We start from the raw sequence: 14720 nt of genomic DNA on the forward strand, positions 1-14720 counted from the left end.
ATTAGTAATTAATTAGTTAGTAATTCAGCACAGACTAGAACAGATGCTAAAAGAAGAAAGGAAGAAAAGATTAACAAAATTTGCCTTTGTGACAAACTGTAAAGGTAATACAGCATTCTTCCTATTTCAACTGCTACTGTAGCTGCTTTTCTCTCATTAAAGAGGAAAAGATGATAAAAGCTCTTGCATCAGCAAACCTGATTATGAAGGAGGTTTATTCCCCCTCCCCAACTGAGAATGCTGCAGGATATTTCTGTAGAAGAGATTAGAATCATGCCACAGAGCTTTCCCAAGAACTATATGCATTTATCTAATTAATGACAGGACAACCAGGAACTTTTTAAAACATCCCTCTTCTGCTTTATTGACAAGTAGATTGTTCAAAAATGTTCTCACAATTCAATAATTACAAAGACTTGAGACATACATTTAAAAAAAGAGTAAAAACCAGGAAAAAAACCCCAAAGCAGTAGTGTCCAGCTCAAACTGAGCTTTATTAATCAAGAATCTGAGAAAGAGCAAATATTGTCAAACACTTAATGAAACAGAATTAAATGTTGACTAGAACCACTTGGTTTAAACTAGGGATAAGTGCATGTCCTATACAGTGTCTCAGGAAAGAGTGTTAGCCATTGGTATAGTATTAGCCCATAGAAACCAGATTTTAAAACAATTGACATCCAACTGTCATCAAATTGGCACAGAAGGCACACTAGTGTGACAATGACAAACTGAATATGCCAGCCATAGAATTAATTACACGCTTTTAAATGAAACATGATCACTAGGATGGATGGGTGGGTAGTGTTGCTAAATGTATAATACATGGAAGCATGAGATTAAATATACATGTAATATGTCACTGCTGCAAAATATACAGGAATGTGCTGTGCATTTCCTCCCCTACACATTCAGTACTTTTAATGAGCAATCATGGGGTTGGGATCATCATGCAGGTGAGGATATAATGAATTAAGGGAAGTGGGGCGGTGGGGGGTGGGGGAGACGAGGTACCCTCATATACACACCCTTCTATGCTTCCACTTTGGTAACCAAGAAAAATCAGAAGCAATTTCTTACTATACAACCCCATCATACAAGCAGCCATTGGGGAGCAATCTCAAGAGAATGCTGGCCTCGTAAAACTTTTTTAAATGTAGTGTTATCTTTTACTCTGAAAAAAAAAAATCCAAGAGAAATTACAAAAATGTTTGAGAAGATGGACTGTGAGAAAAACAGTAAAATCTGTTTTCCAACAGTATGTTATTTTTTTTAAAAAAAAGTCCTGTCCTAGCTCATCAGATTTAAAAAGTAGGGTAAGGATAAAACATTTCTGGTAAGTCCTTTATGTACATGACTAAAATTTCAGTAGAAAGACATTTATACAGCGGAGAATGTATGTAATGGCTAAGTAAGTTAAAAGGCCACAATCTAGAACTTCCGTTTTCACTTTCCTGTTTTATTCTACTGAAGCTGGAAATGGCCCTACAACTTCCTATCATCCTTCTAAAGTTTGAAAAAAGAAAGAAACAATATATTTAGAATATATTTAGCCAAGGATGTAACTAGGCTGCTTTTACTTCATACCCAAAGGTCTGCATTTTTTTTCTAAAATGACTTTGCTGATAATTAGACATTACATTATCCTATAGAAAAATAATATTCCTGTACTGTATAGTAGTAAAAACTATCAGCAGCTCTCTTTTTTCAGCTTAAGAATGAAGATTTTATCAGTAGCCTTTACTGTAGTCATGAAAGTATCACAGCTGTGCAGAAATGGATCCACCTTGAGTGTAAGAGTGAACAGTTTATATTAAAAAAAACAATTTAGTTACTATAGCAATAAAGATCTCTTGCCTCCTTTTTATGCCCTCAAATCTACAATCTAGATACAGGAATGTACTTTTGTGCAATGCTAAAAATTAAGCATCAGTCTTGGCACTGTTGTTGGGAGACAGATGTCCTGCTTTTGATGCTCCACGACGTAGCAGACAATCCCAAATGGGAGAAACAGTGGAGAGAGCTGCAGTGTTATGCATCACAGGTCGATTGGTCTAATCCATCTAGTGTCAGCTGATTCCTATGGGGAGAGTTGGGACTTGGGGGGCTGCTAGGGTTAGAACTGTTGGAAGGAGTTGAGTGTTTGGTAGAATCCGAATCAGGCTGTTAAAAAACAAACAAACAGAAAAACAATGACCTCCAGTCACATTCTATTTCTAGACCAAGAACTGCAAAGATGCATCTAATAAAAGGAAAGGCCCAGCCAACTGTCACTGAAAGACCCCTCCTCCTCCTCCTTAAACATCTCCCACTCTTATTATGTGTCCTTAGAAATGTGAAAATGGTGTAGATTTATTCTTCCTCCAATTTTCTCTTCTCTTTCTCTAAATCATATTTTCTCCTAAGTCTTTAACTTAAGCCCTCATCTATATTCCTATATTTTTACATTTCTGTTTCTTCTCACGTTTCTTTTTGCTTTTTTTTTAAAAAAAAAAATGATATTCTGTCATTGATTACACTGATTAACAGCTTGGTGTAAATCACCACTAATCAGAAGAACAGAGTCCAGAAGGCTTCAGAAGCCAATAGGAGCAATCAAATGTTCTAAAAAGAAACTTGCAGTTCACAAAAGCAAAAATATCAAAATCAAAAAAATTAAAGACAAGAATGGATCTGTACATTCATAGATAGCCATGGAATTGTTCACAGACCTATGTTACGAACAGCCTTCTCTACAACAGAATATTCCCCTATAACTTTAAGTTATAGGAGATTTTGGCCTTCAAAAATACAAAATTCTTAAGAACCTGCCATAGTCTCATCAGGCCACCTCAGATATTTTAATACTAATAAAAGAGAATATTTTAGCTCAAGGTTTGAACTGTGGGGTCCTTGCTGCTTTTTTGAGGTTGGTGGGATGTTTCCCCCGATGTTTCATTTACCAAATTAGGCAATATCAATATTAACATATTTTAGTAGTAGTTTTACTAAAACTACTAAACTACTGAACCTCAAAACCCTAAATATATTAATGTCATGAACGGATGTCCACCCTTCTTCACTAACATCCTTTCAAAGACAGAAGGTAGTAAGTTAGCTGGAATCTTATGTCAATATACAGTGGGCATGTCCAGGGCAATATATGTATAATCATAAATAGCCTTTTAAAACACTAAAAGAATGTGGACAGGCACTCCATTCCCAAATTCCTCATACTGATAAGTAATATCTATACTATACACGAATTTGTTTGTTGCACATGCTCACAATCTTTCATGGGACAACAAACCACACACTTATCTCCATTGGGATCAGTTTCCTAATTACATGGAGAGTTTTAATTTTGCTTAGTAAGATGCAGTTTTTGCAGTAACACAAAATGATCGATCCAAATTTTTTTGTCTTCCCTTCCATGCATTCCTTTCCTAATGTTCTTTTGCAGTAGGCAAAGAAAGATTCTATTGGAATTATACCCTGAATTTGGTTTGACTGAACAAGAAGATGTATGGCCAAACTATGCCAAATATGTAACTGCATAATTTCCTCAGGGCAGAATTCTACCATACTTAGTTTGAGAACAGACTATAAAAGTAAAATGACCAACGATCTTTTTTATTATTAAGTGGTGCAAAAAAGAATTAGAGATTTATGAAGCAGTTAAATATATCCACAGCTCTGCCTTTGCATCTGTAGCTCTTTTGTGAGATATCCTGCTGATAGTAGGCATTCAAAACTCTTTCCTTCCTTGGACAATTTTCTGGTATTTTGGAATGCAGTTTAATTATTCATAATGTTTAGCTTCATAGCAGATGTGCTATAGTGTCAGTCAGTTTAATTGGGGAAAGAATAATTTATTTAGACAACAGATTAAATGGCTATATTGCTTGAAGATATACTTGTCAAGATTGTGCTGTGGTTCTAAGCCCCATATCTAATGCAGTTGTTCAGATAAATGCTGTGATAAGGCAACAATCCACAGATTGCTCCTTCTATGAAACATACATACAAGCTCCCACATTGATCCAAATACAAACTCTCATATGAACTTACTTTGTTTTTTTCCACAATGTATCATTGGATATTATTTGTTCTCTTTAATCCTAATGTGTAAGTCATCCAGAGATGACTTTTTAATTGAAGCAGTAGATGGCTAGATTTTTTTTTTAATGCTGCCTAATAGTGTAAGGAATAAACTGAGAAAACCAGATTGGAATCCTTCAATTCATTCACTTGGGTCTGTATATAGCAAAATATATGAACCAGTAAAGCCAAGCCCTATTAAGAAATTCTGGTGACAGATGCGTAACAATCCAAAAGGTCAGCTAAATATATATGTTAAGGAAGCTATATGCCACATTACAAAAAGTATATATATATGTGAAGATTCTTTTGATAGTGGGAAAGCTACTGTTTTCTATTACAGAAAGCAGGATGAACCAAAAAGCTGATTCAATTTCCAATGAGGAGAGAGCAGAGGGGAAAAAAAAGAGAAGTAAAAAGAAGAAGCCCCTTTGATTTCTGTCTGTTCTCCTAATGTTCCCAGTAGTCAATAAATTAAAAAATGTAGTTCATGCTTCTTATATGTGGAAGAACTGCAGTGGTTTTTCTTCTGCAGCATGTGTTTCCCCCCTCCCAATAATGGTTTTCTAATGATTAAATTCATTAAAACTCAAAACTACAGCTGGTTGTAATTGAAAATTTCTCTAGTGAAGTTATTAATGGTAATGCAACATTAAATCATTAACTAGGATGAATCTAAGATAAAAAAAACTCAAAGCCATCTTTGTCCTTTAAAAACTTATGAATCATTTCTTATTTTCCCTAAGAAAAAAATATTAATTTTGAGAAATGTTCCAAATACATATTTACAGAGAATTTAGGCTTTCAATTGAAATGTTTGCATATATCATGGGAATGGAGACTTCTAAGTTAAGAATTTTGACAGCACTAAATTCTGCAATTTGGCATGTTGGTTATACAGACCTTGGCTTGAATAATAAAATGTTTTGTACATACCTAGCAATTGACAGCACCTGGTTAACTCTTGACTGGATTTAGAAGCTAAGCAAGATTGGGCTGGGTCAGTAGTAAATAGGACCCTTCCAAGAAATTCTAAAACTGTAGGTTAGATTGAGAAGTAACCCCCCACCCTCCAAAGGTGTGTGTGTGTGTTCTCAAAGGCAATGGAAACCACTTATACTGATGCCAGGAAAAGAACATAAATGTGCCCATGAAGTCATTAAGATCTCCACTAACAGGCTTGTTTACTGAGAAATATGTCATTATTGGATTCTCAAACTCTTCAGACAGACAAGCAACATTGCTGCATGATGCAGGATCCATTATGGGTCAGTCATGGGACACACACTCTGTTAGAGAGAAGTTTTTTGAGGATGGGCTCCAGCATGAATCTGAAAGCTCGGAAGACTAAACCTCTGGTCCTGGTGACCGACCCAGATTGGGTCCTAATGTCCCTCCCAGGACATTATCCTGGGACATGTATATGTGCCTTCATTCACTGCTGCATAATTTTATATAATATCACATGTTGAGATGATATACACATACATTCAGACATAAAAACATACTTTAAAAATATTAGAAGTCAGTACTCTCTAGTACAAGGATGTCTCGTGGCCTGAAGGCCAGATGCATCACGCGCTAGCTATGCCTACCCCCATTTAGCGAAGGGAGAAAAAGTCACAATACATCACATGATGACAATGTGACGCCGTGGGTTTGACACCCCTGCTCTAGTGTATCAACCATTTTTCTAAATTCACCTCACTATTTGAAAACCTGTGAGGATATAGAGATTGATCTCACCTCTTTGTCAAACTCCTGATCAGGATCAGACATACTTCGCAAGGGCATGGCTGCTCCCTGGTCGCTACCACCTGCAAAGCAAAGATGTTTGAGAATCTCCCCTAGGAGAAGCTTATAAATCTTATAGCTTTGAAAGAGATCTACTTTGATTCTTACCTGAAGATGGCCATGAAATGTAGCTTTTATTTCTGTGAGGTGCTTGGCGTGAAATGTTGCTTGTTGGAGGACAAACCTTCTCATCTTGTGAAGAAGGTAAACCAGTCTGTAGCAGAAATGTAACCAAACTCAATTAGATGAGATATTTTCAACTTAAGTTTCTTTTTTAAATATAGAGCCTTTAAAATATTTTAAACCTGAAATCAGTATAAGCAGCTCTTTTTTTACAAATTTGTTTGATCTTGACTATTGAGAATTATATAAAGCAAAGCATTTTGCTCAAAGAACCAGTGAGGGGATAAATATAGCCATTCCACCCCAAAAAGCAAGAAAAAGGTCAGTATTTAAATCTCAGTTCTTTCCAGTATCTGGAGACATTTTACACAAGTTCTTAGAAAAATAAGTCTATCTGAATGAGCCACATTAAATTATCTTTTGCTTTATACCTTTATTTCCCCCTTGAAGGCTAATGCATAGCCAAAGTTATAACTTAATGCCTTATTTTGGATTTGGTGACATTCTATTAATTGTGTGATCTTATTGATTTTGCCAGTGTGCCATCACAGTCTGATATTACCCAGCATAAGGAACAGAATTTGATTGCAAATTATGCCTCTAGGCTTTCCAAATTATAAAATGGGAACATGATTTGCTTTTTATTTTTGCTGCATTTGGCAGCTATGATAGTAAGCAGTTAGGTTGCAATGAAACAAACATGGAGTATTATCCAATAAGCTTTCTCTTTGCCTCCTGCCACTGGAAGGATGGTTACTCTCTTATCCTAGGTTATTAGCCTATTAGGAATTTAGATTTTGCACTGACAGCCCGCTGTTTTAACTGCAGAACTCAGGGCAGGAAAGCACTAGCTTATTCACACAGAGGTTAGCCAGCTGAGAGGTCTAATGCACACTATCATCCACTTCAGTTCCTAAAGAGCTGTTCCTACCCTTGCTACTGAAGTAGAGGAGGGGCAGGAAGAGGAGGAAAGCATTGAGGAGGAATGGTCACTCTGGAGAAAGAGATCAGCAGAGATAGGGCTCATGTGATAGAAGTGCTCAAAGCCTGTTGGAGATGATATCAGAGCGGAATGTCGGGAGGATGAGGGGGAAGGAAATTCGCTCTATTATTTTAAACAAAAGAAACAAGAAAAGGAAGGAGGAAAGAAGAGTTATTCAGAAACACTATCATACACCTGGCAATTTATTTCATTTTCCACATCCTTGTGAGTTCCTGGCAACAGCTCTCAAAACAGCATTAGAGGGGCTATTAAGATGTCATTTTCCACATGCCCACCCTAGAATTAAGGCCAAGGGTTGGATTTGGATTCTCCCTTCCCTTTTCCTCTGCCTTCAGTCAGATCTTTAACTAATGGGATCCTTTGTATTTTTCTGACAAGTGTCTCGCCTGTGACCATAGGAGTGTTGGAAAAGATGTCAACAGTAGAAGAGGTTTTGGATTGAAATAGCTAACAAATCATTGTGAAAGGAGTATTTATTTATTTATTCAATGCACAGGTAGTCCTCAACTTATAACCACAATTAAACCCAACATTTCAGTTGCTAAGCAAGGCAGCTGTTAAAGGAATCCAGCTTCCCCCAATTGAATTTGCTTGTCAGAAGCCGGCTAGGAAGGTTACAAACAGTGATCCTATGATCCCAGGATAATGCAACTTCATAAAATACATGCCAGTTGCCAAGTGCACCAAATTTGATCGCATGAGCATGGGGATACAGCAATAGTGATGTGAAAAATGGTCATAAATCACGTTTTTTTCAGTGCTTTTGTAACTTTGAGCAATCACTAAACAAATGGTTGTAAGTTGAGGACTACTGTACTTGTATAAGTCACACATTTATGTATGACTTCTGGGTCTCAAACTATTAAAATAAATTAAAAGAGTGAAATGAAAAGATTTAAAAATAATAAAACACAAACAGGTGAAAAACAACCCGAATCGCTAACACAAACAAGTGTACGAGATTGAATTACAGCCAACCTCTAATTTCTTTATAGGAACTACCTTAGGCTTGCTTAATGATTTCAATTACCCCTCAGAAAAAAACAAACAGTATCCCTGGTTTGACTGCAAAACTCCTGGCCAACTTATCCTCTGGCAAATCAGCTGAGTGAAGGCTTTCCCTAGGAACATTTTGTGTGTGTGTGTGTGTGTGTGTGTGTGTGTGTGTGTGGGGGGAGGGGGGGTTGTTTTACCAATGGCAGATCCATGAGCACTTGCATTCCATCTCCTGGTCCCATATGAGCCACATGGTTGAAATTGGTGGGGTTGGAAATCATTCTGGATCTGAGCTCGGGGTCTCGGAGCATCTCTCTGAATCAACAAAGGGTATCATGATTTTTTTCAGCATAGGAAAGATGCCTTTTCCCACCCAGGTTATGACAAAAATAACCAAGCCTTACCGTCTTTGTTGTAATCTTTCTTCCTCGGGAACTTTAAAGACGAATCGTCTTTTGCTTCTAGTACGAAGCATTTGCTTTTTGCTGTTGTCAGACGTTTCTGGCACACTAAGAGCAGCTCCTCCTGTAGAAATATAAATATAAATATAAATATAAATATAATGCAATTATATAGCTAAATACATTCTCCTACAGGCTGCTCTCCAGATTTTCAAAATCTTGTTCTCCAGATTTTATATTGTGAATATCTCTAGATCTGCAAAGCCCCATTACACATAAATCAGACTGATTTTTAGCACTGTTACACTGTAGGATGTGCATACTTTAATTTTAGTAATGTTTTACATAAAGGGCTGTGTGAATAAGAGACTTAATTCAGTCGTTTAACAGAAAAGTTTCTACTCCTGGTTTCTGATACCTTCAGGTAGGCTGGGAAGTGTCTCCAACCTATGCCACCAATCATGACAATACTAGACTAATTGACCCATAAATACAACCACCTCCTTTTAGAGAATTAAGTCAATACAATTATATACAATTAAAATAAATTATACAATACAATTAAAACAAAATAGTGTTTGTTACAAAACCTCAATAGATACCTCATTGAAGCACTAAAAAGAGAGTAAATCCCACTATATTTTTTTATTAAAATAAAAGACACTTTAAGTCTTTTCCTTGTCATGGTATGTTCAAGCTATAAATAGGAACAATATACCAAATTAAAACTGGACTCCCCAAAACTCACTGAGAAAGCCCCTCTTTACCAACCTGAAAACTTGTTCTTGAAATAAATTAGTCGAGGAGGTTCACAGCTAAGGAGATTTAATGTGCCATTAACATTTAGAGGTCGGATCTGTTATCAAGGCAAAGTGAGAGAAGCTTCTTAGAATAGGCCTTCAGGACAATGCAATGAAGTTTTCAGAAAATTATAAAGCACATTTTGCTCTACACTCAAGATACGAACCTTTCTTAAACCGATAGTTTGAACCCATTCCATAGTATTAACATCAAAAACATCAACCCCATATTCACTGTACACAGTTAAATAGGATGGATTGCAACCTGGAGAGAGAAAAAACAAAATCTCTTATGGCTCCATTTATTTAAGATAAAACTGAGCACCTCAGTATTTACCGCTGCTGTTTCTCAAGCTGGTTAATACTGGAGAACAGTATCTTATGGAAAATCCTTGCTGGAGCTATTCCACTTTTGACTGCAGGTGGGCACTTGAATTTTGAAAGAAACAGATAAAGCCAAAATTCTGGCCCAATAAGCTAGCATTTTTTACAAAAGAAATATTACATTTATATAATTACTTAATTTATATCCTACTTTCATGTTTAATCAACTGCTCAAACATCCATATTCAACATTCATTTTGAATATATAATAGGGGGAGCAAATAGGTCTAATGAATAATGGTGTTTACTTACTATGTTTTCAAAAGGTTTTTACATAATAAACTTCTGCATGATATTCCATCACTCTGGGCAGCTAGTTAAGCTCATTAAAGAAAGCAACTCGCCTGGCCATACAATTATCTCATACTTCTATCTGATACTCAAGAAGAAAACTTGCTCTAAACACAGAACCTCCCATAGATAGCATTTCTGACAGCACATTAACTGAAGCATTTCCCATTCAGTGGTTGGATTTCAGTTTACGAGCAAAAACCTTTCAGTTTAATAAAAGGATGGCATTTCCTTTTGAACATACCAAATCATCTTTCCCTTATTTTGTTACAGTAGATTTCATACATATCTTTAAGGAAATCTCTTGCAATGAATTCATATATTCTGGCTGAGATGAAGGGAAGTCATTTTAATTTGAGTATTCAAGCATTTGCAGGCATGATGAATATTATCTCAAATTTTGATGGAGGGCAAAGCAAAATAGCAAGAGTTAAAAGCAACCCCAGATGAAAGCAAGCATCACCAGAAAAACCACAGAATAGCATTTAACATCAGCAAAACCCTTCCCCACCACACACCAAAAAAGAGAGTTGGGGAAGAGGGGACTCCCCCTTTGCACCAATCACACCAGGGTCACCAATTCATACAGCACAGTGAGTAATAAAAGTAAGGCGAGTAACTTTCTGTCTATATTACTGAAAGCAAAGTTGTAGGAGGAACCTGCCTTTTCTTAGGACTCTGAAGTGGCTGATTTCACATTAAGACTACGCTCATATACCACACTAAGCAATGCACAGACCATAGAGTGAAGCATGGCTTATACTACTGGCAGGCAACAAGAAAAATGGCTGAATCAAATCCAGCACACTATTTCCATAATTGTGAAATAGTTTCTTCTGCAAAATCTGGAAGTGAGTCTAGAGAGGATGTACATTAGGCAGCATGCTTTGTCAAATCGGTTACTGGGCCAATCAAATGTTCATCAGTTGAAGTGAAGCAATCAAAGATACAGAAACAGAAAAACATATACATACTACACGCAACAGGAGTTGCGGGCCACATTAGTTCCTGCATGCGTGACCTTCGACCTTGTGCATCAACGTATACTCCCAACAGGCTGAAGCAAAGTAGATATTCCTCACTGCTGAGCTCCACAGCACAAAGGGTATCGAAAGGCTGTTGCGAGAGGAATGCAAGTGAAGAATCAGAGGGATTTATCAGGCTTATGGACTGTCCATCTCCTTGGATGTTCAATAAAGAGAAACCGGATGGGTAGCCAACACAAAGCCTGTCTCTGAATACTGCCATCCATTGTACGTGGCCAGGAGCTTGGATTTCATTGAACTTTTTATGGAAAGGTTTAGTTCTGTGAATCTCATAGCAGAGAATCTGTCGCTTAACTGCCACAAACAAACTTGGTAAAGTGCTCTTCTTCAGCACTCCAGTTGTAATGAACTGGCAGCCTTTTGTTTCAGGGAGTTTGACATCAAAGCTGCTTTCCGACCCATCCAGGGAAGACCAAGGATACAAGTGAACATGATGATTCCGACCACAAATGAGAATAATTATTTTCTCTTTGGGAACAAGCTCTATCTGGTAGACCTTTTTGCAATCAGCAGCTCGAACAATCACTAGGGAAAAATAACAGATGCACATAAGAGAGCACGTATGTGTTGACCCATAATATGTTAACAATGTAATTGTTTGAGCTATATGTAATCTTTTGCATAAAGACATAGTTGTACCAGCACCAGATCTCATTATGAATGTATCATTATGAATTATATCAAAACAGCAATCAATCAATCAATCACAAAGCTACACAGTTTTATCATAGCAGGAGCAAAATGTTTCATTTTAAACACATGTGGTGCTGCGACTTTATCCTGAATGGGAGTAGGATGATGATGATGATAATTGTGTGTGTGTGTGTGTGTGTGTGTGTGTGTGTGTGTGTGTACACAATGTTAGGTTTGGAAATGAACTTAAGGGTGTAGATAGAACAAAATTGAGATGATAAATAGCTTCTCTGTCCCAGAAATTAATTTAGTTATGTATTCTGTAAACATCAGAACTTTCTGACTGCTTTCCAAAAGCTTTAGGTGGATAAGCCAAACAATATGCAAGTGAAGAAGAGGAATAATAAATAGCAAAATAAAGACATGAAATAAGAAAAAGTGTAGGAAATTTACACACATACACACACACATCATTATATCATATCAGCAATTTTAAGATATGCAGACTTCAGATTCTAGAATTTCCCAGGCAGCATCGTACTTGAAGTCCATGTATGGACCGTATGTCCATGCATGTTGCCTCTTTAAGTTTCTTAAAATTTCTTAAACCTCTTTTTGAGGATCTCATCAATTTCCTGTGACTGTAAGTTCTTTGGTTTTTCCTTTTCCTTCATCCCAGTCACTGTCGCTTCATACAATTATTTGCAATTCAATTCCCATTCATTCTTTCTGTATCACCAAACTACCTCAGCAAAGTTTTATATTCATTGGTTCTGGTGCCACTTTGTGGCCATGCTCCAAAATTGTGTGCTTTTTTTTTTCTGCAACTGAGCTTTATGGAAAGAGGAATGGGGGGAGCGGGGGCAAGAGAGGAAGAAAATAATGTATGGTTATTTGCTTATAAAAGACTGAGTTTGAAAAACTGCTCATTCTAGATTACCTAAAACTTCCACAGTCTCCTGAAGGGTACTTCTGTGATGAATTTTATTATGTCAAAAGACAAAAAGGGCGTTAGTACTTACCTGATACTCCTGTTCTCTGTGAGCTGTGAAGAGCATACAGTAGTAGTAGTGGGAGGTGCTTCAGTCTCCTTTTGGATAGGCTGGGCTTAATTACAAGGATGCTCCTCCTCCTCCACAGTATTTCTCCCTAGCGTCCCCAGTTTTGGTGAAGTCGAAGTGTGGACACATTTCTGTTCTTCACCCTATCTAAGAGTTGGCTGGAATAGAAACCCCACCAGATGGAATTGGGTGGGGATGGATGCTCTTCACAGTTCACGGAGAATGGGCATATCAAGTAAGTACCAATGCCCTTTCTCCCCTGAGCTGTTCAGAGCATCCAGTAGTGGGACATACCAAAGCTTGGCCTGTCCTACAGGAGGGATGCCGTCTGGATCAATGGTCCCTCTTGGTCTCTGTAGACTCTTTGCAACACTCTCCTACCAAATGATACCTCCGCAGAGGCAAAGACGTCAATTTTATAGTGTCTGATGAAGGGTGATGGAGAAGCCCAAGTTGCTGCCTTGCAAATTTCTTCTATTGGCACTTGCGTGGCCCATGCTGCCGATGTTGCTGCACTCCTTGTGGAATGCGCTGTTATTCCTCTAGGTACTGAAAGTGATTGGGCCTCATACGCTTTGGCAATTGTGGCCCTCAACCATCTGCCAATTGTAGAAAGAGAAACTTTGCATCCCTGGGTGTTAGGTTGAAAGGAAATGAAAAGAGATTCTGTTTTCCTGAAAGCAGCTGTACGATCTAAGTAAATACGTAGGGTGCGTCTCACATCAAGTCGATGCCATTGATATTCAAGTCTATGAGTTGGTCTCGGGCAAAAGTTTGGGTGAATCAGTTCTTGTGCCCTGTGGAACACTGAATTGATCTTCAGCACGAATGTTGGATCTGGGTGGAGAACTACCCTGTCCTGGTGAAATATACAGAGGTCCTTTCTTACTGACAATGTGGCTAGTTCAGAAATTCACCTTGCTGACATGATAGCTATCAAAAACACCACCTTATATGTTAGAAAGTGAAGGCTTGTCGCCCTCAGAGGCTCAAAGGGTCCCTTCGTGAGAGCAGAAAGGACCTTGTCAAGATCCCAAGTTGGGTAGCGGTGAATCACTGGGGGCCGTATATTCTTGGCTCCCCAAATGAAACTACTAATGCGAGGGTGATGTGAAATGGAACGCAGGTTACCCCAAGAAATGACCGAAGCTAAGGCTGCCACCTGCTATCGCAAGGCGTTGGGTGAAAAACCTCTGTCCAGACCCTCTTGCAAGAATTCTAATATTTGTGCCACTGATAGAGAAGTGGGATCAATATTGAACCTAGTACACCATTTACAAAATATGTTCCAGGTGGCATTGTAAATATGATTAGTCAATGGGTGCCTGGCCGCCAGAATTGTGGAAATGACTGTGTTGGAAATTTTCTCACCTTTTAGACGTTGCCACTCAATCTCCATATGGCAAGATGGAGCCATTGAGGATCCGGGTGTAGAACTGGGCCCTGAGATAGAGCGACTCTGTCCGGCGGAATTCTCCATGGTTCGACTAATGACAGATCTTGGAGGTCTGCAAACCACGGTCGCCTGGGCCAGTATGGTGCTACTAGTAACAGTTCCGCTTTCTCCTCCAGAAGCTTTTGGATCACCTTGGGGATCGAGGGGGCGGAGAATGCGTACAGTAGACCTGGTGGCCAACAGCAGCGAAGGGCATTGATATTCCCCGCTCCCTGAGTTGGGTACCTCGATATCTCGGGAGTTGTGTGTTGAGAGCTGAGGCGAATAAGTCGATCACTGGTTGTCCAAATTTCAGGGGCGTTTCTTGAAATAGTGACGGATGCAGTTTCCACTCCGACTGATCGACTGTGGCCCTGCTCAACCAGTCTGCCTGGATGTTTGACAGACTGGAGGTGTGTTCTGCCCTGATGGAGAGTAAGTTCCTCTCCACCCAAAGGCACAATTTATCTGCCTCCCTCATCAGTTGACCCAAGTGGGTACCCCCGTTTGTTTGTATGAGCCTTCATTGTAACATTGCCTGTTAGAACCAGGACACGTTTGGACTGAATTAGTGGAAGGAAGCTGCGAAAAGCCAGAAAAACAGCTCTGAGTTCCAATAGATTTATATTGCATGACTGTTCTAGAACAGACCAATGCCCCTGTGTCCTGTGGT

General features: G+C 38.4%; 1 protein-coding gene across 3 annotated transcripts in view; it reads right to left on the reverse strand.

The window, feature by feature from the left end:
- Positions 1-334: 334 nt before the first annotated feature.
- CDC42BPB (CDC42 binding protein kinase beta) overlaps positions 335-14720 on the reverse strand; it is a 98119-nt gene continuing 83733 nt past the window's right edge. For 2 of the 3 annotated variants that reach the window (XM_087922220.1, XM_026698544.2), the window contains 8 exons: positions 10847-11443; positions 9365-9462; positions 9169-9253; positions 8401-8521; positions 8194-8311; positions 5983-6088; positions 5827-5897; positions 335-2163 (listed from right to left, as the gene is read on the reverse strand). In XM_087922220.1, the coding sequence (XP_087778346.1) occupies positions 2032-2163; positions 5827-5897; positions 5983-6088; positions 8194-8311; positions 8401-8521; positions 9169-9253; positions 9365-9462; positions 10847-11443 (1328 nt within the window). In that variant the 3' untranslated portion in view covers positions 335-2031. Of the gene's footprint in view, positions 2164-5826; positions 5898-5982; positions 6089-6928; positions 7103-8193; positions 8312-8400; positions 8522-9168; positions 9254-9364; positions 9463-10846; positions 11444-14720 lie in introns of all 3 variants that reach the window. The other variant, XM_087922221.1, reaches the window with a different exon arrangement.

This window comes from Pseudonaja textilis, chromosome 1 (genome assembly GCF_049901715.1).
Source record: "Pseudonaja textilis isolate UNSWEBS1 chromosome 1, rPseTex1.2, whole genome shotgun sequence".
In the NCBI taxonomy this organism is placed as follows: Eukaryota; Metazoa; Chordata; class Lepidosauria; order Squamata; family Elapidae; genus Pseudonaja; species Pseudonaja textilis.